Source organism: Zosterops lateralis (genome assembly GCF_965231275.1).
Source record: "Zosterops lateralis genome assembly, chromosome: 8".
NCBI lineage: Eukaryota > Metazoa > Chordata > Aves > Passeriformes > Zosteropidae > Zosterops > Zosterops lateralis.
Window position 1 is genome coordinate 10,208,167 of NC_139768.1, and position 21,802 is coordinate 10,229,968.

General features: G+C 40.1%; 1 protein-coding gene across 1 annotated transcript; it reads left to right on the forward strand.

Annotated features, from left to right (window-relative positions):
* Positions 1–13,020: 13,020 nt before the first annotated feature.
* Positions 13,021–16,459, forward strand: ZNF488 (zinc finger protein 488; the record flags this gene model as incomplete). Its single annotated transcript, XM_083867003.1, has 4 exons — positions 13,021–13,050; positions 13,182–13,410; positions 15,297–16,076; positions 16,191–16,459. The coding sequence occupies 4 exons, from the start codon at positions 13,021–13,023 to the stop codon at positions 16,457–16,459; spliced, it is 1,308 nt and encodes a 435-aa protein (XP_083723129.1).
* Between the last annotated feature and the right edge of the window lie 5,343 nt (positions 16,460–21,802).

Below are 21,802 nucleotides of genomic sequence, written 5' to 3' on the forward strand. Positions count from 1 at the left end.
TATGAAGAGGGAACACAAATATTTATGACTGTTTTCACAAGTTACACATTTTGGTGCAGCCTGTTTGTGTTTGGTTCAGTCTGTTTGTGCTTGGTTCATGCTGTTTGTGTTTGGGTCATGTTGTTTGGTTGGCTTTTGTTTCTGTGGCTACAAACAGGGAATGGTGGTTTTGTCTGAATGGATGTCTGGGTGAAGGAACAAATGCACAGATCTATGTGAGAACAGATGTGTTAGCACAGATTGCTGTGGTCAGGGCTGCTGTTTATGTGAATCAAGGATTTTGCTGAAAGTGAGTACACGCATCTGTTTGACAAGTAACTTTCTTACACTGTGTGACAGATGAATGGTTGCCTTCTTTGTTCCCCATCTCATGAAATAACATTTGCTTTCTTCTCTTTTTGGATGTGCCTATAAAATTCAATCTTCTAATGTTTTGGAACATTATGTCAATTGCTGAATGGTGAACAATGCCAGAGCAGCAGGTGCAAAACCAGAACAAGCCTCTGAGGTGACCACCAGCACAATTCAGGCCTGGAATATTAAATACTGTGAGCTCTGAACTGAAATGTATCCATGCAGTGTACAGCATGTACAGCTGTATAAGCAGTTGAAATTACATATTCGTTTACAATCCGATAATCCTCAATGCTGACTGAAGAATTAAAACATGCTCCCTTTATCCTACAGAAAACCAGTTTTTTCCTTTATCCTACAGAAACCCTGTTTTTTAGGTCTTAGGCCTTGAAACCGCAAAAGTGACGTGGTGGATAAAGGCACTGCTTCATTAAATAGAACAGCTGTAAGCCAGTGAAGAGTCAGCCCTTCACACAAAAAATAAAGTCTTTGAAAGCCAGTAGACTACTTAGCTGTAGTCATCTCCTCTTTATGCACAGGTGGATTGTCTGATTTACGAGTGACTTGTACAACCCAGTACCATCCAACAGGGTCCATTAGATCAGACACAGTGCCAGACAGAAGCATTCATTCTGTCCTTGGGACCAACCCAACTAGAAAGGAATATTGACATTTTATGCACCATGAAGCCAAATTCCTAGACACACTCTGTTTGAACCACTGGGATTGTAGAAAATAAATGTACTTCATCCTTTCCAATGGATGCAGCTTGGTATTACTGTTGCTCATTGTCCAGTTTGAAATATCAAGAGTTCTCCCAGTGCCTGCACTGCATTTCTTGTAGTTGAGCAGTGGAAGGGATGGAACAGAGACCTCAGTGGCCCTGCTGTTCATGTTCTGCCAGATTCAAAACCTCCAGCTAAATCCAAGAAGGCTTCATGTGAAACTGCCCATACTGTTGCATCACATATCCCAACAAAGGAGTATTAACCAGCCTTTCCATCTGTGTAGGATAGGCCATTCCTTTCCTACCTACTGCATTTTTGGCCATGGAAGAGAGTGGAAGTAGAAATAGGGATTCAATGTGGAAATTCCAAAAACTATAGGGAAGTTTGGTGCTGGGTTGCCATTTGAGAGTCAGTGGAGTGTGAGTATGTGACCTTGCTGGCACTTGTTCAAATCTCAGTTATTTTCTCATCAAACTAAATGTGATGCTCAGTCCCAAGTGTTTTGTTCCCGGACATCAGGTAAAGACTGGAAATTGCATCCTTGTGGTGGTCTTGGAGATGAGATGTAATCTTCATCTGCTTTGAAGAGGGAGGTCTGTGTGTCTGCGTGGCAGCTACTCTGCATCAGGAGAGAGGACATTTCAACTTCCCTATTTTCAGAGAAAATAAGAAACCTGAAAGCTTTTATTTTAGTTTCCAGTTCCAAATGCTTCCTCTATGTCACAAGACTTGTTGAAAGCAAATGTGGAGCTTGAGGTATTTGTTCATTTCCAAGCAGAGATTTTAGCTATGTCTTCTTCATAATTCCCATTGAAGTTCGAGAGATTGTTCATAATAAAAAGATTTGGCAGTTTCATGATTCACTAGGCTGGGTATCCAGCCAAGATATAATGATGGTTCATCAAAAGCTGTCAGCTTACATTGCATGTACTGGGGATTTCAGATGATGGAAGACACTCTAAAGACCACAGAGCCTTAAAATAGTAAGAATTGGAGAGCTTCTCCCTGAAGGTATTGTGATAATACAATAACAAAGAGGTGAGCACCCTCAAAACTTAAAGGTCTCTAATTCACAATAAAACCTCCAAAAGGGCCCAGTTTCTAAAAGCTCAAACTAGACACCAGACTCCACACCCCATGCTGCCTCCTGATCATTTCAGAGGAATCTAGGCAGTGAGTTTCCCTACTTCTACTCATTATTTTTAGGTAATTGTGAGGTTAGAGCTGTGCAGCTGCTGTACAGAGAAGTATGATGAAAGAAAGCTGGAGAAGCCTGGAATGCCAAGAGAAGATCATTTCCATGCATCAGGCTAGTTTAGCCCTGATTTTATTCCACTCTCTTTAGATTCTGTTCATCTCTGCAGTCAACAAATTCCTCCTTGATGCATAGTTGTATTTCCTTCTGCTTCTTCCCAGATGCTTAGCTCAGGTAAGCTTGTCAGGCAAGCATGACTGAATCGTGCCAGGAGAACAGGGTATGTGTTAGATGAGCAGTACATCAAGAAAGGTGAGGAGCTGAGAAGAGAGGTACTCAAAATATGCCCCAGCTCTAGCCCTGGACTGCAAAAAATTTTAAAAATTCCAGTCTCCACAGGTTTTATTATTGTTCTCTCATCTACCTCATCAGCACTAATTGGGCTGTATTTAATGCATGGATTTGACGTGGCTCACTGTCAGGGAAGGGAGCTCTGTATCAGCCACTCTCTTGCTTCTCTGCAGCATCACTGCTGGGATCCAAATTTGTGACCAGTAAAAAATTGAAAGATGAAAGAGCATAGCCAAAGCTCAAAGAAATTCAGGGTGTATTGTTGTATGTCCATCTCAAAGATGGACAGGTTGCTAAACCTGAGACTCAGAGATGAGTGTCATATGGATAGTTTTTCTTAAAATCCAGAGAAATTCTTTCCTTTTCAAGGTAATCCAAGACCTTTGCATACTCTGCCAGGTGTTTAATATATGTCTGAGGGGTAGCAAACCCTCAGATGGCTTTGCTTATCCCAGAAAGGCTGGGAATAGCAACACATAACTGTATCTCCAATTGTTTTTGTACAATTTTCTTCATGTGTGTGGGATTTTCAGCAGTGAAGGTGCAAAGATCTGACCTGCATGCAAGCTGAAGCACATAAACTCTGTCTTGCAGAAGCAGTGAGCTAAAAGAAATTACTTGTTTAGGTTTTTCGTGCTTTTAATGGACTTCTCACCTTGTGATTGAGTTTAGGAAACAGAGTTTAGTTTCAGGATTTATTTCATTGGTTTTGGGATTCTTTTTTAGAACAAGGATTTTCCATTCTTTTATTTGATCTCCTGCCAGTTTCCTTCAGTTTTAGTTTTGATTTTTCTCCTTTGCAGTTCACAACTTAAATAAAGGCAGAAGAAAACCTGGCATGGAAGAAAAGCAATTGTATAAAACCCAAGAATATACTTTCTCACTTTTCTATTTCGTATTCCCTTGAAATTTCCTTCATGTGCTAAGAATCCTCAGTTCCATATAACAACAGAAAATGATAAATGCTGCAGACAGAAGCACTCTGACTGCATCAGCTCAATTCCTCTATTTTCTGTAGTTTATTGTGCATGACACTGCACGTCTGATCATGGATTCCTCAGCCCGACAGACCTGCTGCTGAAATCAAAGGCAGTTTTGGCAGCAGCCACAGGACTGCACTGGCACAGTCACAGGTTGTGCTTCAGGGAAAATACCATCACACTTTGGAGTAGAAAGGAGTAAGTTAAAAGGTGAAGGAAATGATGGCTCCAGTATTTAATATTTCTGTTTCTTTTTTTCTTTCAGTTTTGTTGACATGGGAAATGCAGAGCTATAGTGTTTACATTAACCCCTGCTCTGGAGGAAGTCTGGAGTAGATACAGAAATGGTTGGGAAGACTGTGGGATAATGCTTTCCAGGATCAAATATTTTCAATTATTTTTTAAGAGTAGCTTCTGGGCCGGTTTTTTTTCCCAACTGGGATAATTGCTTTGAAAGTGATATAACTATATGCAAATTAATCTACAGTTAAAATGGAAGTAAAGGTGAAATAGAAGTAGCTATTGACAATTTTAAAAATCAAATTGATTTTAGAGAAAAACTTTTTATTATTTGCTTCTGTTTCTGAAGAGCTGAACTAGCTAAGTAAGTTCTTGCTGAAACAGTTCTCCTCTTGCAAATGTGATTAATTTGTTTCCTTCCCACTTGCATAGTTGATAATAATACTAAGCAGAGGTACCAGTGCTGTTATGGCCAGTAAGAAGCTCCAAACGATGCCAGAATTCAATGTGGTTACTGTAGCAAGGAGAATCGGGTCAAGTCCTCTGAAAATAGAATGCTGGGGAGTCCTTGCTCAAATCAGTGTTTCTACATTTGGGAATTTCCAGGCATTTCTTAGAAGAGCTTGCAGTGACATCTGAAGGCCATGAAGTAGAAAACCAGGGATCTGAAAATTCCTTTATTTTCCTCTCTGCTAACATGTTTTTCTCATGAGGTACAGGAGCTATGTAAACATATTTCAGGAAGGCAGAAGTTGTAACCCTAATTAGTGAATGGGATGCTGTACAAGTGCTAGGAAATGGGGAGAGACTAGGAGAAGGTTATCTTTAGAGATCCAGCTTGGAAGAACACTCAGGAAACCAAAAGTTGACTAGCAATTTGTGTGCTGCTCTGAAGGCAAGCAGGCTGAGAGCATTTGCTGTGAGCATCATCTAATTCATGTGCTTTTTGATGGAACATCCAGAATTGCATAATCCATAGGGAGTTGCCTGCCCATAGGTCCTTGTTCTTTGACAGATCTGTCACACTTCTCAGAAATCAAGATGCAAAATCCATCACTCAGGGACATGGTATATGTGTATCAGATACTCTCTGGGGGATGAAGAGTCCATTAAACAGCAAGTCCCTAAACTTATCCATATGAAGAATTCACATCTGTGACAGATAGAATATGGGGACCACTCATCATCCAACAGGTGATCTAATGTGCTACTAAAGCACTATAAATATTCATTTTATTTCAGCCTCTCAGAGACGTCTGTGGGTAATCCCAGAGGGATAGGGACTGCTTATGCAGACCCTGGATGGGAACAGTAGGATCATGTTGTATGAGGGGGATCTCAGGAAGCAATGGCATTCCAGCACTGGCAGTTTCAGGCAAGCATATCATTGCCTGCATGATGTAGAGCTGACTTTCACAATGAAATTTATGGTACAGTTCTTTGTAAACTTTGCTGCATAGTAGAATAAGAGTGAATGAAGTCAGTCATCTATACAACAGCTAATGAATCTGTAAGAAATGAAGGCACAGCAGTTTTATGACTCACTAAAGGAGGTAGACAAAATGTGGAATCAATAGCATTAAGACAAGAGTAATCAGTTGGGTGATGTAATGGGGAATTCTCTGTTATGAGAATCTTCTCTCTTCTTCACTCACTGGGAAGAATGTGAGTGTTTCACCTACTTCAGCCTGTCAAATTAAAATGGCAGGCATTCTAGTGTACTGTTGCCATTTCTCGTTATGACTCCATTTGCAGGGTCTTAATGAATTTCCTTTGACTATGAAGACTATTGGCAAAAGTGTAAAATATGCATTGAAACCAGAATTTATAATTAAACAAGTGATCAAGTACTGTTTTTATTTGATCTCTTGATTTGGTGTAGAATTCTCATTCAGGATCAAGTCTGAAGTTCCTGAAAACTTAAGGGCAGTTTTGTTAAAAAAAACCTCTCAAGCATCTTGACTGTGGCTGAAATTTTGGCTTTAGATTATAACCAGATGAAAAACATGTAGAGGTTAAAACCTATATCCAAATTGATGGGTATTTCAGATTTTTCAGATTTATATTCTTTTCTACTTACACATGATTTTTTTTTCCCTAGCTAATTTCTGCTGTCTGTTTGAGTATTGTGTGTGCTGCTGCTGTATTTCAGCAGTTCTGAGATCTCTGGTGGTGGTTTCAAGGTATGAGGTATTCATTGACTATTATATAGCCACCTTCTGCACTGGCAGGTGCCACAGTGCAGTCACACTACTGCTGACCCTCTGGGGAATCCAGCAGATGCCCTTGGCAGCAGTTGGACCTGACTTTGCACACAGCCTTTCCCTGGCTGTCTCTGGGTTTGCCAGGAGTGGAGGCAAGACTGAGAAGAGCAGAGATGGCTGGGCTGCCTGGCAACATCATGCCCATACTCTGTTGAGATTTACTTCTGTACAGTGTCAATGAGTATCTGGCTCACTGTGTGGATTTAGTCTTGGAATAGTGCTAGTCCTGAGCTTTGCACCTCTGTGTCATTCTGCAGACACCACCATCCTCAGACTCATGGGACAAAGGTAAAATCTATGTTAGTAAACTTTCTTTAAAAGTGCCACACAGCCAGATAAGTTTCTTTAACAGCAGCAGCCATTGGAAAGTCATTTTGAAAAGTAATTTTAAAAAGTCTGCCTTGTAAAAATCCATTACTTAGATTGTCTGTGGGTACCCTCTTTCATGCTACAGCTGCTGAGTTGCACAATCCAGCCATAGTATTACAGTGATGTCTGTGAAGCTTTTGTAGATATTTATCTCCTTCTCACCTCTTACTCCTGTTGTCCATGGTCCTTTGACCTCCCTTCAGCTCATCTGTTTGGTTTCATTTGCTCCACCAGAGTGCTGAGAAAGTAAATCAGTTTTTTTTTTTTTCTCTCAAGTCATGTCTCAAGCTTCAGTCTTTACTTTTGAGGAAGTCAAAAGTACGTCAATTCTCAATGGGAAGGGCAGCAGCTGCCAAAGAACCCCCTACCACCCCTCACCTGTGCAGGAGGCAGGACTTCTTCCAGTACTGCCCTGGATAAATCTGCCCTTTGGAATGGAGACCCCTGAACAAGGGCAGGTCAGAAAACTCACAGGTGCAGCACATCCCTTTGCAGAGGTAGCAGCTCATTTTTGAAAGCAGTACAGCCACGTTTGCTCACTGTTATCCCTCAGCTGATGAACTTGGCTTAGTAACAGAAGCTGAAATGTTGCGGATGCAGAGGGAAGAGCTTTCTCATGCTATTTGAAGACTGTAGAAAAAGTTTCACTCTTTTTATTCTAATGATGTTGCAGAGTATCCCCACTCTCCACTCCTTATAAGTACCAGCAGCACATCTTCAGCCAACACTATAAAAAGCCAACACTGTAGATTTAAATACTCTCCCTACCTAACATAATCTTGACCAGACCCCATCAAACCCAGTACCCGAGGAGGCAGCTAACCTCCTGTTTGAGCAGAGCGTGTCAGAGATGATGCCCCACTCCTGAGAGAAGCGACTCCTGCCTGGCAGGGTGTCAGCAGCTGTGGCCATACAGCTCTCCGACAGCCCCAGGCCTGGGCGATGTCCTTGCTTGTGTTATGCTGAGATGTGACACTAGATGGTGCATTCCCCAAATGATTGGAAAAGATGGATCTTCCCAGTGCCCAAACCTTTTGGCGCAAGGCTGACGGGAACTGTCCCATCCGCTGTGTAATTGCAGTACATCCTTCTCACAACTTTTCACAAAAGTGACCCTTCCCTGCAAAAGTCAAACTCTGTGCTTCCACAGCTGCCAGGGTGGTGGTCTGAGACTTAGGCACTTGTGTTTGTAGGTTTGGGGGATTTTTTGTCTGATCACATATTACGTTATTAATTCAATTAGAAATGAGCAAACTTTAATGTCATATTGAGTTCAAAGGATGTTTGGAGTTGGATAGAGGATGTATTTTATCCCATTCTTTGCTTGGTTGTCTGGTTTAGGTCTTCACCTTTCTGATGCTTACTACATACTGATTGTCTGACCATGTACTTTAATATTTTTAGGGTAGAGTCTTAGACCTTGCCTACAAGGAATAAATTATACTGAATTAACTACACTGACTTAGAAATTGATTTAGTTAAATCAGTGCAACTCTCCTGAGCACTTTATACCACTTCAGTCTAAGTCATGACTCACTGAGTAACAAATCAATTCTGTTGGCAGAGAGTGAGAAAGATTAGACTAGATCTTCAGCCTTTCTATCTCAGTATTTATTAGGCTAAGGCCTCTTCAGGGCTTGTTGCTGTTCTCTTTAATTTTCTCTGCTTAATGGACCTCATCGAGCTCTTGATGGCGTAAATGAGGGGTTTTCCATGACCTCCAGCTGGGAGCTGGGGATGGCAATATCTTTATTAGAAACCCAGAGAGGCTTAGAATGACAAATAACTCAAGCCTGTCTTCTCCTCGCTGCATACTGAGTTCTCAGATTGTGGTTCATATTGCAGAAGATGCATCTACAATGACAAATATATTATTCTACATTCAGGGCTGGAAAATTTATCCCCTAAAGACAGGAATCTCTACTAACATTGTGCTAGGAGTATCACTATGCAAAAAGTCAATCTGATTTGATTTTCTCGACAACAGCTGATAACATATACTTTTAGGTGGGATGAAAATAATTCTTTTCAGGAATTTCCACAAATTTTGTGCATTCTGGTTGGATAGACTCAGGACTCAGGTTATTCCTGGTTTTGTAGCAACTTAACCAGAAATTAGACTTATGTTGCACTCAAATAAAAAAAAAGCACAGCTTTTCAAAATGTGTTCTGAATAGTCCTGCTTTATTTTGTTGCTGTTCTCTTTCTCTACCTTTCTTCACACTTCTACAAACTATTATTAATAATAAGGATATCTGAGAATATGCTTGAGTTTATGCTTAAGAATATGCGGAGATCTACTCACTGAAAATTTTGCTTATTGTTCCTAAATCTTCTTACTCCTGTCTGTAGAAAGCAGCAGTTGAACTCTTGGACTGTCTGCCTGTTCCAGGAAGAGTAATTCACTTGTTTATAAACGTAAGATTTTGGTTTTGTGCAAAGTAATCTTACTTGTTCTGAACTGGATGTTCATAGAGCTGTAAACTCTGTAACCAACGTCCTGACATACTCTTAAAATTCACCTACAGCTCCTGGAAATCTTCACATTTCAAGTAGTGATGCCACCTTCTACTTCCATCTCTATGCCAAATATGATTTCTTGTGTTTTTTACAGGCTTATAATGGAACTTACATCTTTGCCTAAATTCCTTTGGACAAGTGACAACAAGCTTCTGCATCATCATTTTCCAGACATACTGGCTACTGTTCATACCACACAAGACATCCCCAAAGAAGTTGTTTTTGGACCATGCATGCTCCAGAACACCCTGCTGGACACTGTAGCTTTCATTGCTCTCAAGTGTTCTGATAGAAGAAACATCCACTATGTATTTAAGGTATGAGAAAAATATCAGTGTTTAATGTTAGACCTATCAGAAAGAGTTACACCATCCCTGAGAAGGTAACTTTGCAAGGGGTGGGTTTTTGTTTTGTTCAGCACAAGTAACAGCTCCTTCAAAGAGAAAGGGCCAGTGCATTTCTGATTTATGAGCTGTAGACTGGAAGAACATAAGGAAAACTGTTTCCTTTGCAGAAAGAATACAAAGTCCCACTTCTGTGCTGATGATTGATGACCTGCTTCAGATCTAACTTGGAATAGGAGGGAAGAGGTACAAATAATTTAGTAACCTCTAGTTCAGGTTTTGTCAGGACAAAGGCGGTTTATCAGCAGTTGTGATAGCCCTGTGAGAGCAGAGGGGGAAGGCTGTGGTATTGCACTGAGCCATGCAGGTGGTACATTCACAGCATTTATTTGCAGATCTAGGCAACTGCTACCCCAGTGTGTTCAGTTATCCTTAAAAATGAAACCACAATGGCAGTCAGGCAACTAGCTCACACACACTTTGGGCAGCCACAACTTAACTGCTGTCCACTGTACATGGACCTCCTAAAGTTACCTTAGATCTGTATGTCTGTATTACAGCTACACTTTCCAATCACTGCAGGGAAAGCAGAAACCCCAGGGCTGTAATGGATTCTTAACTCTTAAGCTCTAGTTCCCCAAATTTTTTTGTCACATAGCCACTGTTTATCATACTTACCTTGGCTTTCTGGGTCTTGGAGTGCCTTTCAGTCACCATTGGTCTAGATGAAGACAGAGAGGTGTTTTACAGTGTGGGGAAAGCCAATTTCCCACATTCTACAGGATGGATGAATGTGAAAGAGATGCCTGAGATTTCTGTGCTCTGGAGAAGAAAAATCCCATAGCATATTTGTAATGTGGAAGATACAGTTGTTGGGAGATAACCTATTCTACACTTCTGCTTTAAACAGATTAAGAGAGAGAAGAAGAGGTTTCAGGGTTTATCTGACTGTTTTGAGTCTGGCACAAGTTTGCTTTCTTGGACAGTGTTATTAGTACTCTAGGAGGCCAACAAACTCTTTGGAGAGAGACCTGCCCTGAAATGAGGCTTTATTTTTGGAATATTTCTGTATTTCCCCTGGGAGTTTTGAATTACTGTAGAGAGAGCCTCAAAGGTTTTCTGCATTGGAAGAGCCCTCTAGAGGGACGGCTTTAGTGTTTTTCTACACTTGAGCTAAGTAATTGCTATGCAGCAATGAAATTGGATGCCTGAGTTGGCTCAGATCTCTGTCTTTTGGCAGTAAGTACATGAAATTCTGTGCAAGTAGCTGTTTCAGATGCAATCGGTAGTCCCATATCCTGTTAACTACTCATAATTAAAAGTAAACCTTCCAGAAATCAGGAACTACCACTAGGCTCCTGACTCTGTGTAGTAATTAATTAAAAATTCAATCATGATGCCATGTTGTCATCATGTCACTGAAGTGCAAAACAAGAAATAGGTTTTGCTCTGCTGGGTGTAGTACAAACAGAATACACGTGGGAATGACTTGGCAAGGTGGATTCGTTGCTGCTGAGGTTCATCATAGTTCACCAGGACTCCTGAAAGACTTTGGGGAATATTATTTCTAACAAGGGTTTCATCATCTTGGGCTTTTTTGTTTAGACCAAAGAGGGATTTTATAATTTTTTTTCCCCTCATTTTCTTGGAGACCTTAATTTGAGCTCCTCGGCCCAGTTTGTACACTTGGGCAAAGAAGATGCCTTGGCAGCCATTGGCACAGGTGGTTCCTCTGTCCCTAAGAGCTTCTTGGGGGTTTCAAGGAAGAGCCTTATTTACTCTCTTCTCTTCCAGCTTCCCAAGGGAGCCACATTCCTCCATAGCCCAGCTGTGACTGAGATGCAGGGCTGTGAATGCCTTACCTCATTATGGGTGCAAAGGATCCATCTGGGGGATTGACATCTCCAGGAGAGAGGGTGGAATTGCTGGGTTTATAGTGTCTCTGAACACATAATAAAACTAAAGCTGGTTCATGTTTCTAGTTGGCAGCACCCAGGTCTTATCTTACATCTGGTACTCCTCCTCACCTACTGGCAGCTCAGTGAGCTCTTTCCCTGGAGTCCTGGTTCCTGGTGGAGCTGTGCTCCCTTTGACTTTGCTTGGAGCACCGAGTGGCTGCTTGGTATTTCTGAAACACAGCAAGTAAAATCTGACAGCCTCTGTCATAGCTATTAGTTAGAGCCACTGTATGTGGGTGGGTGTTCTTGTGTGGCTGTCAGACACTTGTATTTCTCAATCATTGTTAATTACCGTGGCATTTAGAGAGAACCAGTTTCAGGGTGTGCTAAATTATTTTTTCTCTTACACAAAGTAACTCTTACCCTAATGGTCTCTTAATGTTTCATTCTTGTATCCAAGCTACTAATGTGATCTAACTTTTCACTGTAGGTAATAGTCAATTAAAACCAGAGAAATAATTACCCAAAATATTGTTTCTGGTACCAAATACCAATGAATGGCTGTCCTGCAATTAGTGGAAAACAAAGAGCTATACATTGCTTGGGGTGAAATTTAGATCATACTTGTCATTAGACATTTTTCATTTGCAAACTTCTTCCTTTCTAAACAATGACTTAGAGCTTCAAAAATTAGTTTTTATACATATAAATGTTGCCCTTGATCACCCTGTGTTTTAGCCTTCAGGCTATGAAAATCTCCCCCATCTTTCAAATGTTGCAGAGAGCACAGATCAGCTGTGCTCACACCAAGGAAAATCCTACAAAGAAATAAATCATTCCCTATTCAGTGTAATAAAGTAACTAAGATTGGAGTCACACACTGAGTAAGGAAGACAATGCCAAATGCTTTCTACTTACATTATTTCATTGTCAACCTGTGACTAAATGACTCAGGAGTCCTCTGGAGTAAAAACTATGTGATTTAGGACTATGCTGTAATATAAATACAGAATGGAAGTTTAATTTGAGCAATAGACTTAATTTATTTTAAAATTTTTTTAGTGCCTGACCTTACAACCTGAGAAATATCTTTAAACTTAATTTGGTATATCTGCATGAGCACAAATTGAAAGTAAATCAACCCCTTGCAATTCTCAGAAATTGTTTATCAAAAAATACTGATCTGATGAGATTTATCTGTTTAGATACCTTGAAATGAATTTAATTAATCTAGCGAAAGTAAAAAAGGAATATGCAATTTTATTCTGAACAAGGAAAGAGATCATATAAGTGCTTCTTAGTTGTATATATTAAAATCTGTATTTCATGTAATCTAGCCAAACAGATATGCAGATATTTACTTGGGGTATTGAATCAAATAGCCATGATTTTTCTTACACCCTCTGATCCATATCCTCTTATGTAAGTGAAAAACTCCACATGCAACTGTCCTGAGTGTAAGTTCATTCCCAGTTTTGCACTGCACTGATCCAGGGGTCTGCACATCTCTCAGTCCCTAAGAGACAGCACTCCCACATCTCCTGATTCATATCCCATTTTCATATCCCAAGGATTGAGACCCTTTCTTAGAGAGTATCACACTTCCTGTTATCCACACCTGGCACAGTCCCATGGATTGGTCTGCACAGGACAGGGCTAGAGACTGACCAGCACACCATGAGAGAGTACACATGAACTTTGGCGTCTCCTCCTCCCTCTCACCCAGCTGTATTCCCAGAGCTCTCAGCCCCCACACTGGGGAAACCTTCTCCCTACGATGCCTTTGAATTTGGTGCCACTGGCAAATGTATGTGGCTTACAGCTTTGTCATATGTGCTCATTGCGAGGCAGAAAATAGGCTTTATGCTTGGATTGAATGAAAATATTGCTTTGGGCCTCAAGACCTGTAACTTGCCTTCTCTGTGTCCTGCCTCACAGGTGGATGTCACATCTGTGCACAGTCCCACAGGCTTGCCTTGGATGAGACTTGTACAAGCTGCTGCCAATAGCAAGGAGCAGAACTTGGAAGCTTACCTAGAAAACAGTCAGTTGTACTATCGCCCCACCAGGAAAATCAGTAAAAATGAGGAACTGCTTGTCTGGTATGATGAGGAGCTTTCCAGACTCTTGGGTTTCAATGAGATAAAAGCTCAGAGTCCCCAGAGTGGTAAGTACCAAACTGCTGACTGCTGGGGTCACTAAGGGCAGAAGTGAGTCTGCATCTTCTTTAGTATGTGGTTGTCCTGTAATAATACAAAACATGTCGAAGTCTTTAGCTGGCCTGCTAAGAGACAAGACATTCTGCTTTGAGGTTTGAGTTGGAGGCACAGACCAAGAACCAATTTGCAGTGCCATTCTCATTGGTATTTTCTAGCAGAGGATGGTGCACTTGGGATTCATGCTGAAATTTTTGAGCTATGCAATGGAAATCCATGCACTTTGATAACTTGGAATCCTAAAAGTCTAAAATATCAGTTGGAAATAGGCCTTTTTTAGCTCATTGAAAAATCAGGTATAGGCTAGTGTTCAGCTTTAATCTTGTGAATGAGCAGATCTTTAAAAATATATAACAAACATAACAGTACTGCATACAGCACAGTCTGCCTATTCAGTGTGGAAATGAGATGTTGCTGGAAATTCGTTGTTCCAAAAGAAATTTTGTTCCAAAATTAAAAATCCAGATTACAGAGACACCAAGCAAGTCAATCAGGTTCATACCAAGTCTGACTCCAGCTGTCATTTGCTCCAAATTTTACCTAGTTAGACTGGAACAAAACCCTTTCTACATTCCCTTTAGCTGATTGAAACAAAGCTTGTATAGATTGGTTAGTAAAGGTATAGGTTGTTAAAGATATGCCTTACCAAATTCATAGGTTGTGTGCTTGTCTGTAAATTAGTATTAAATTAATACAGATACATTCATAGCAGGAACCAACTTAATCATTCCAGCTGGTTTCAGTGTATTAGTTTCTGTCTAGACACACACTGCCAGCCCTTTGGATTTACCAGGGAAGAGTGTTACTTGCACAAGAAACACTATCTAGACTCAAGACTTCAATCTCACATGTATAATGTTCCATTTCAGTGGCCTTATTTTCTTATAAAAAGTTCAGCTTCTGTAGCTTGTAAAGTGATCTAAGCTGTGCTGAGTCCTAAATTAGGAATTTCTAGTTCTACCCAATCAATTTATGAACTTTGCTATGTATTCTCAGGTGGTGTCTGGCATCACTTGCATTTTTAAACTGCTGTATTGTGAAACAATGCAGCATGGATATAGTTTACAAAGGTTAAGATGTACCGTATTTGTGTTGGTTGATGAATTTTGTATCATCTGTTCATGGGCAATCAATCATCCCAATGGACCAGAGGTGCAGTAGGTCTGAAGACCACAAGGAAAGAGTGTTCCTTATTCCTCCTGCCCATCACTGGCATTGTTTCAATTTGAACATAATTTTCTGTGCCACAGACATGTGCCTTAAGGCTTATAACAGCTTGCCAAATGAGCATGAGTAAGGGCTTCAGGCATAAAGGTCAGATGATTTTTGAATGGTATTAAACTTCCAGAGTATCCTAAAAATAGAGGATGATGTAAAAATCTTTGAATCCTGGTCTAAAACTCATTATTGCTTGGATATATAGTATTTAACGTTCATCCTGAATTAAAGCCAGTGACTTAGTTAAAAAAGGTAGACTCAAATCTGGGTTTAGACTTCAAATCATTATAAAATCTAAATGGCTTTATCTAGATCATGGTGTACTGGCCATTTTAAGTATTTTTATGAATATAATTACATTTTATGTAATAAAATCCAGGCTTGAGAGTCTAAATGGAATAATTTCTGCCAGTAGCATGGAAGCATGGAAACAAATAAGAGTGAACATATAGCATAGCAGGAAGGGACCTCATTCTGCACTGGCATTGGTTTTACCATGTGTAACCTTGTATGACACAAGAGGTGTTTCTGGTTTTTTGTGTCAATGCCAGGATCAGGATCTGCATCCACCCATGATTCCACCTTTGCAAAACTCATCCCTTGTTGTCTCTTTCTGCAGAGTTGAGATGCCAAGAATGTGACAGAGTCTTTAAATGTGAGCATTCCTATCTGTCCCACGTCCGCTTCCTCTGTGTCCCAGAGAAGAGTGCTCTGCTGTGGAAAAACCTCCAGAATGCTAAAACTGAAAAGAGCAACCTAGCTGAGCAGACCACGAATTTCCACAGTCTGGCAAGGGACCTGGAAATCAAAATGGCAGCTTGTAAAGGTGATGCACATGGTCTTACTGGAGAAAGGAGAGCAAAATCTGAAGATGCTGAGAACAACAGGAGCAGGAAAACAGTGCTGTTGGAGAAAACCAATAATTTGACTGAGGAACATGGGGGCAAGGAAGAGGCTGGGGGAGAGCATGCATTGGCTGGTTCTTTCTGGAAGCTTAGTTCAGGGAGGCAGTCAGCTAGGAAGGATGCTTTAGAGCAGAAGCAGAGTGCTTTCACTGAGGTCAGGAGGATGAAAGAGAAGCTGAGGAATGAGAGACTGCAGGAGCCAGAACAGGAGGATGGCGCAGTCACACTTGGTAAAGAGCAGGTGTCAAAGGAAGTGTTGCTGAACTCCTCTGGTAGTGCATTCTCCTTTGTTTGGCCCACCAGAGCCCGAGGAGAACAGAAGAGTGCTTTCAGCAAACCCAGTAAGTGTGTAACAGAAAGAGCTGCAGTAAATTCTTCTCATCCCATGAGTGAGTCAGCAAAGAGCCTGGGGGAGCTGTCTGGCTTCATTGCCACCGCAGACATCATGTGCTGCAGCACTCTTCTCAATTCCAAGTTCTTTGTCAGTGATTTGTGTAGTGCTCAGATGCTGCAGACAAGCATCACTCAGAGCAATGTTTTCCCATATACCTCAGAACCGTGGCCCAAGCAAGCAGGACAGTTACAAAACACCACCACCACTTCCTCCTCTTCCTCCTCTTCCTCTTCCTTGACTCTTCTTCCTCCCACCTTCACATCCTTTGGAGTGGCTGCCCAGAACTGGTGTGCCAAATGCAACCTGTCCTTTCGCATGACATCTGATTTAGTCTTCCACATGCGGTCACATCACAAAAAAGAATACTCCTCCAGTGAATCCCAGTGCAAGAGGAGGCGAGAGGAGAAGCTGACGTGTCCCATTTGCCATGAGTACTTCCGAGAACGCCATCATTTATCCCGGCACATGACTTCTCATAATTAGAGCTGTGCAAACAGATGTCACCAAGGCACTGGGCAGGTTGGATGAAGAAGGGAATGATAGTTCACTTAAATCCATTTCTTTTTGAGTTTACGTTGATTTCGTCCAGGAACTCACTGTTTACAATGATTTATAATAGATGCGTTGCGAAAAAAATATAAAATGTTTACAAGAGTCTGAGTGGGTTTTAAGTTTTGAGAACTCAACCTAGCCCTTGTCAACCTATTTTTGAGGAAATAAAATAGTGAAATGAATCCACATGCAGTGTTAATTTCCAGAGTAGGGAACAAAATTACAGATTTGCAAACAGAGTTGTCTTTGCTTATATCTGATTTGCTGGTGTCTGTGCAGTACAATGTAAATGCAGAAATAACCACCTCATTGAATGAGGAATCTTTAAGCACTAGAAAAATCTGAGCTTATATGTCAAAAGAAAATAAGTTACTATTTCGAGCAGTTTTGGTGGACTCTTTCTCCTTTCTGTTAGCTGAATCAGCTCTCTTACCAAATTTTTGAATTAAAAACTGACATCTTACTATCTCCTTGGCTTTGAAAGGGACCTGAATTTGAGACTGTTTGAAATCTGATTGTCAACAACAGACTGGCAGACTGTCAAAGAGGATGAGACTTGTACAGCAGAAAATCCAAGTTCTGTTGTAAGCTCTGCTGCTTTTGAAATATCTTTTACACAGTGAAATCAAAGTGGGTCTGTATCAAAATGTAAGGTGTATTCAACCTTATTGTTTAGACAGGAGGAAAATATTCTGAGATTTGTGTGACTTTAGTAGGCATACAGATCTGATGGGAGTAGAGTTTACCCTGTGGTTTTCAGGTTTTGGATATACTAAAGGAAGCATTTAGGGTATCTGAGTTACAATTAGCTACTGATAGGTAGAATCTACACACTTTAATTGTGGATGATAGGCTCTATTCTGATAACTGCTAGAAGAGAAACACGGAATGATACAGGCATACATGGATTGCACTGCATTAGACCAGCTTGTCTATCCTCTAGTTTCTACATGGGACAATTCCAATGTTTTAAAAAAGAAAGTGGCATATTGTTTCTCTTGCCTGTCCATGAGACAATTTTCTCCTGTCTAATTAGTTTTGAGCTTTGCTGAGTCTCAGCAGCAGTTAAATTTATATGGCTCAGGGTGGGAGGAAACTCTATTGTTGCTGTAGCCCATTTGATTAGCCTTTCATTACTTTAAAAATCCATTTAGGGGTTTGATTTTGATAGTTTATGACACTGTGTTCTTCAAGCAATCAGTTCTCCTGCTCTTGTATACTATTTTTTCAGATTGTCTGATGTTTTTGTGGCCTGTCTCTGAACCTCATCTGCCTCATCAAGGGCTATTATTCCCTTTCAGACAGAGAATGATCAGAAACCACTCATTTCCCAGCTGAGGGTAAAGGACATTTCAATATGCTCTATACGTGCCACCATACTCCAGTGCTTTTGGAATACTTTTGGACAGAATTTTGAGCTACCATGACAATGCCTAGCCTGATAATTCAAGTATCAGCAAGTAAATACATCTGAATGATAAAAGAGAGACTGACAGTCTTAGGCTGTCAGCTGGAACCAACATAACGTACTCACTGTCACCTCTTGGGAGATTTCTATAAGTCAGGAGATTGTATTCTTCCCAATATTTTGCTGCTGAACGTTAATACATGCCTGTTTCCTATTAATATAAACATTTTTCTTATTGCAGGCCGACCACTGGCTGTGCACCCCAGTTTTATTTTTGAAACATAAGTGATAAAAGTGTTACATTATGCCTTTGAGTTCAGGAGACAGTTCTGGTTGGATTGTAACACAGCTTTTCAAGGTCAGTGGTAGAAGCTCTTTCACTTGAATCATTAAAAACCAAAATGAACAAAGACTTTGAAACATGGAGCACAGGGAACAACCTTGCATTGAGTAGGGGATGGTGTGGTTTCCTTGCAATCTTTCCATCTCTTTTTTGTGTCCAAAAACATTTACTGTGTAAGGAATATATTTATGGCAAAGTTTAATGGGCCAAATTTCACTCCACCTGGGTGCCAGCCAATTTACTGTGAAGTCAGTGTCCATAAAGTGTAATGAAGGACTCTGTGGTGTAACTGCATTCATATGTGGTCAGGGTTATATTTCCCATTAGTAGTTTAGGCCAGATTGTGATCTCATTTATTCCAGTGCAAATCCAGAATAATTCCATGTTGCTACTCCTGATTTATATTAATTACTTTAAAATCAGCCTGGCCCAGTATAAATAAGACTAAAGATATTTTGGTACCATTGCTGCAAAATATTCTCTTCTGTACTTACTGAAAGATGCCGTATTTTCTTAACAGTTTTGTGATTAGAAACCTAGCTTCAGATTTCTTCTGGAAAAAGACAGGACTAGCTGTATAATGCTCCCCAGTATTATTTTGGCACATCACTTCAACGTTACCCTGCTCCAAATGCCTGTTTTTCCAGTGCACTCCACCTGGTGTGTAATTTAGATCGGAATGAAGCAGTACCAAATCTTACTGGTTACATGGTTTCACTGATTTTGTGTTTGGCAAAGTGTAGAAAATCAACCACTGAAAAACAGATGCTAAGTCTCAAAACTCTTCAAATGGTGTGCTAGACCTACAGCCTGAGAGTTCTCACCAGTAATCAAACTTCTTTACTTTGCCTATGGTATGAGGCTCAAGCAGGCAGCAAGGTTACATGGAGAGATAGCTTCCCTTTATGTCATGGATTTGTTTTCTTTGGGAAAAAGACAAGGTAAGAAGTTTTACCTAGTTTCCTTGTGGGCATATCTCAGCCACAGCAGTTTATGTACTGTGATGCCAAGCAATGGAGGAATGCCTTCTGTGCACAGAGAGAGAGAGTTATGAGGACAAGCAGTTATAAAAAGTGGCAGAGCTGATTCAAAATGCAAAAATGAGGAGAGATTATTAAGAAGTTTTATTTCTGGTAGTTTCATCACCTCCTCCAGCCCAGGGGCAGTGCACTGTGGTTGGCCTGCAATAAGACTGAGGATTTCCCTCTTGCAACATGGAAATCACACAGCAGGCAGCATGTACAATGCTGTCCTTGTTTTTTTTTTTTTTTTTTTGTGTAGGTGGCCATCAGCATAAAGATTGTGTTAACAAATTGGTTCTTATTCTGAGGTAAAGAGGCTTGTGAGTGAAGACTTACTTAGACACACAGCAAACCATACAGCCAAAGAATATGACATTTTGTTGCCTGCTGCATCTGTGCTGGTATCAGTGGAAAACCACACAAGTGCCAACAGAACCAGAACTTGATTCCCTATGTGTAAAACCAGCTCTTGTGTAAAGCTCCTTGTGCAGGCACAGTGAAAATCTTTTATGTGTCTCAAATTTAACTGAGTGTCTCATCTAAACTGGGTTACATAAACCAGGGGGCTTATCCAAAATTTTTGCAGATTTTATTTCTTTAAATGAAAATACTTGTATTAAAGCTGAGTGAACCAAATATTAAACAGGCAGAAGGAAGCCTAACGAGACAAAGAAAAACAAACTTCCTATAATTGAGTCATGCTGGAAGCTTATTTCCCCTTATGTCTAGAAGTCTGAAAATTTAAATTGGTGCAGATGAAATCCTGCTGGAAGGAAAGCACTCCACTAGAACAGGGGGTTCGTGAAGAAATGAAGGACTGCATTCTGTCCCTGTGAAATACTGTGATTTTACAGCAGGGATTTCTGTCTTTTCTACAAGTTGAAATACTAGGGAAGGGGGAAAATAATTTTGTTTTTAAAACAAGAGGAGACCATTTGCAGTGAGCTGACTGGTTCTTTTCCTTTCTTTGCTAGCAACTAACTGTTCATTTTGATCAAACAACTGTTTCTCATGACATGTGTTTCTGGATCAATGAAAAAGGACACAACACAACACAGTGCTGTCAAGCCTGACTGTGCAGGCTGTTTCTGCAATGGATTATGAGTTTACAGATAGGAAATGCCAGATTACGATATTTGTTCACTCACGGATCATTGATCTCTGATTTTTTTTCTGATGAAAATGTGTTTATCCATCAAACTGACACTCACATGTGCTTTTGAGAAATATATATTTACTTGTTTTTTATGAGATAATTTTTCACTAATCAAGGCTGTCTGTATGCTTCCTTGGATCTACAAGGCACAATTTGGAAATCACTGGTCTAAGGCAGCACAAAAGAAATAAAAGCTGGCTGTCATTTCTTGATTAGAGCTCTATGAATACTGGAAGGAGAAAGATGATACTGCTAGGTAGTCTTGTACAATAACTCCTTTCTTCCTGCCTTTAAAAGGAACATGATTAGGATTACAATTCAGGAAGTTATTCTAGGTGGGATGATAAGAAAATGGTGCCATGAGCTGTAGAATGTCCATGTCAGCTCTGGAACCAGATGAGAGAAGGGGGGCAGTTTCATCATGTTTCCTGTTGAGTTCTGGAAGGGCACTTCTCAAATTGCTTGTCCCTCCCTAAAAACCTTCTAACTTTCTCATTTAAACCACAGACCATGGACTTCCCATAACTAATTTGCATTTGTGCTTTTGTGATTTTCAAACCTTTCAAAACAGTGTTATTTTCTACACAATTACTGACTGTAGTTCAGTGAGGTCTAAACTCATTGAGATGAGCATAACTATGACACAGCAGTTTGTGAATACAAGAAAAATTGCCTTTAACACACTGGCCATTGTTAGGGCTGGCTGTTTCAATGTTAGTCAACCAGTACTATGAAATAAAAAATATTTTGTCCAGTAATAAAATTTCTCAAGGCTGCACAATAGTTTTCCACTGAAGTTGACCACTTTGGTGAATTAACAGCATTATTGATTTAAAATGGACTCACCAGAAATTGCATCTTCTTTGTTTGTTTTTCCAGCTGGATTCCAATTTCTAGACATATTTATTATACATATGTATTTCCCACATTACTCTGGGAAGAATTTATTTGCTATTTGTGCCCACATGGTACAGCTTTTTGTCCTTGAATGGTGGCTAAAGTTTCTAAATATTTGGCTTAACAATTAACATTGTTTGTACATGACAGCACAACTGATTGTTTTTAGGAAAACAAAGCAGTTTATCTGGATCATTTAGATATTAAAGAGGCTTAAAAGACATTAGAAGAAATACATTAGTGTTGTTTACTCATTCATTTACTACTCCATTTTTTTCCACATTAAGAATATTTCACATTCTTCATACATATATCCCTTTACATGAAATTCTGTATGGGTTTTGATTTTCCACAACACTGAGAAGTTTAACAACAAGCTAGTACATAAAAATCAGAACATGAAAATGTCTCAAAAGAGTTCAGGTTAGTGATAACACTGAGCATAGTT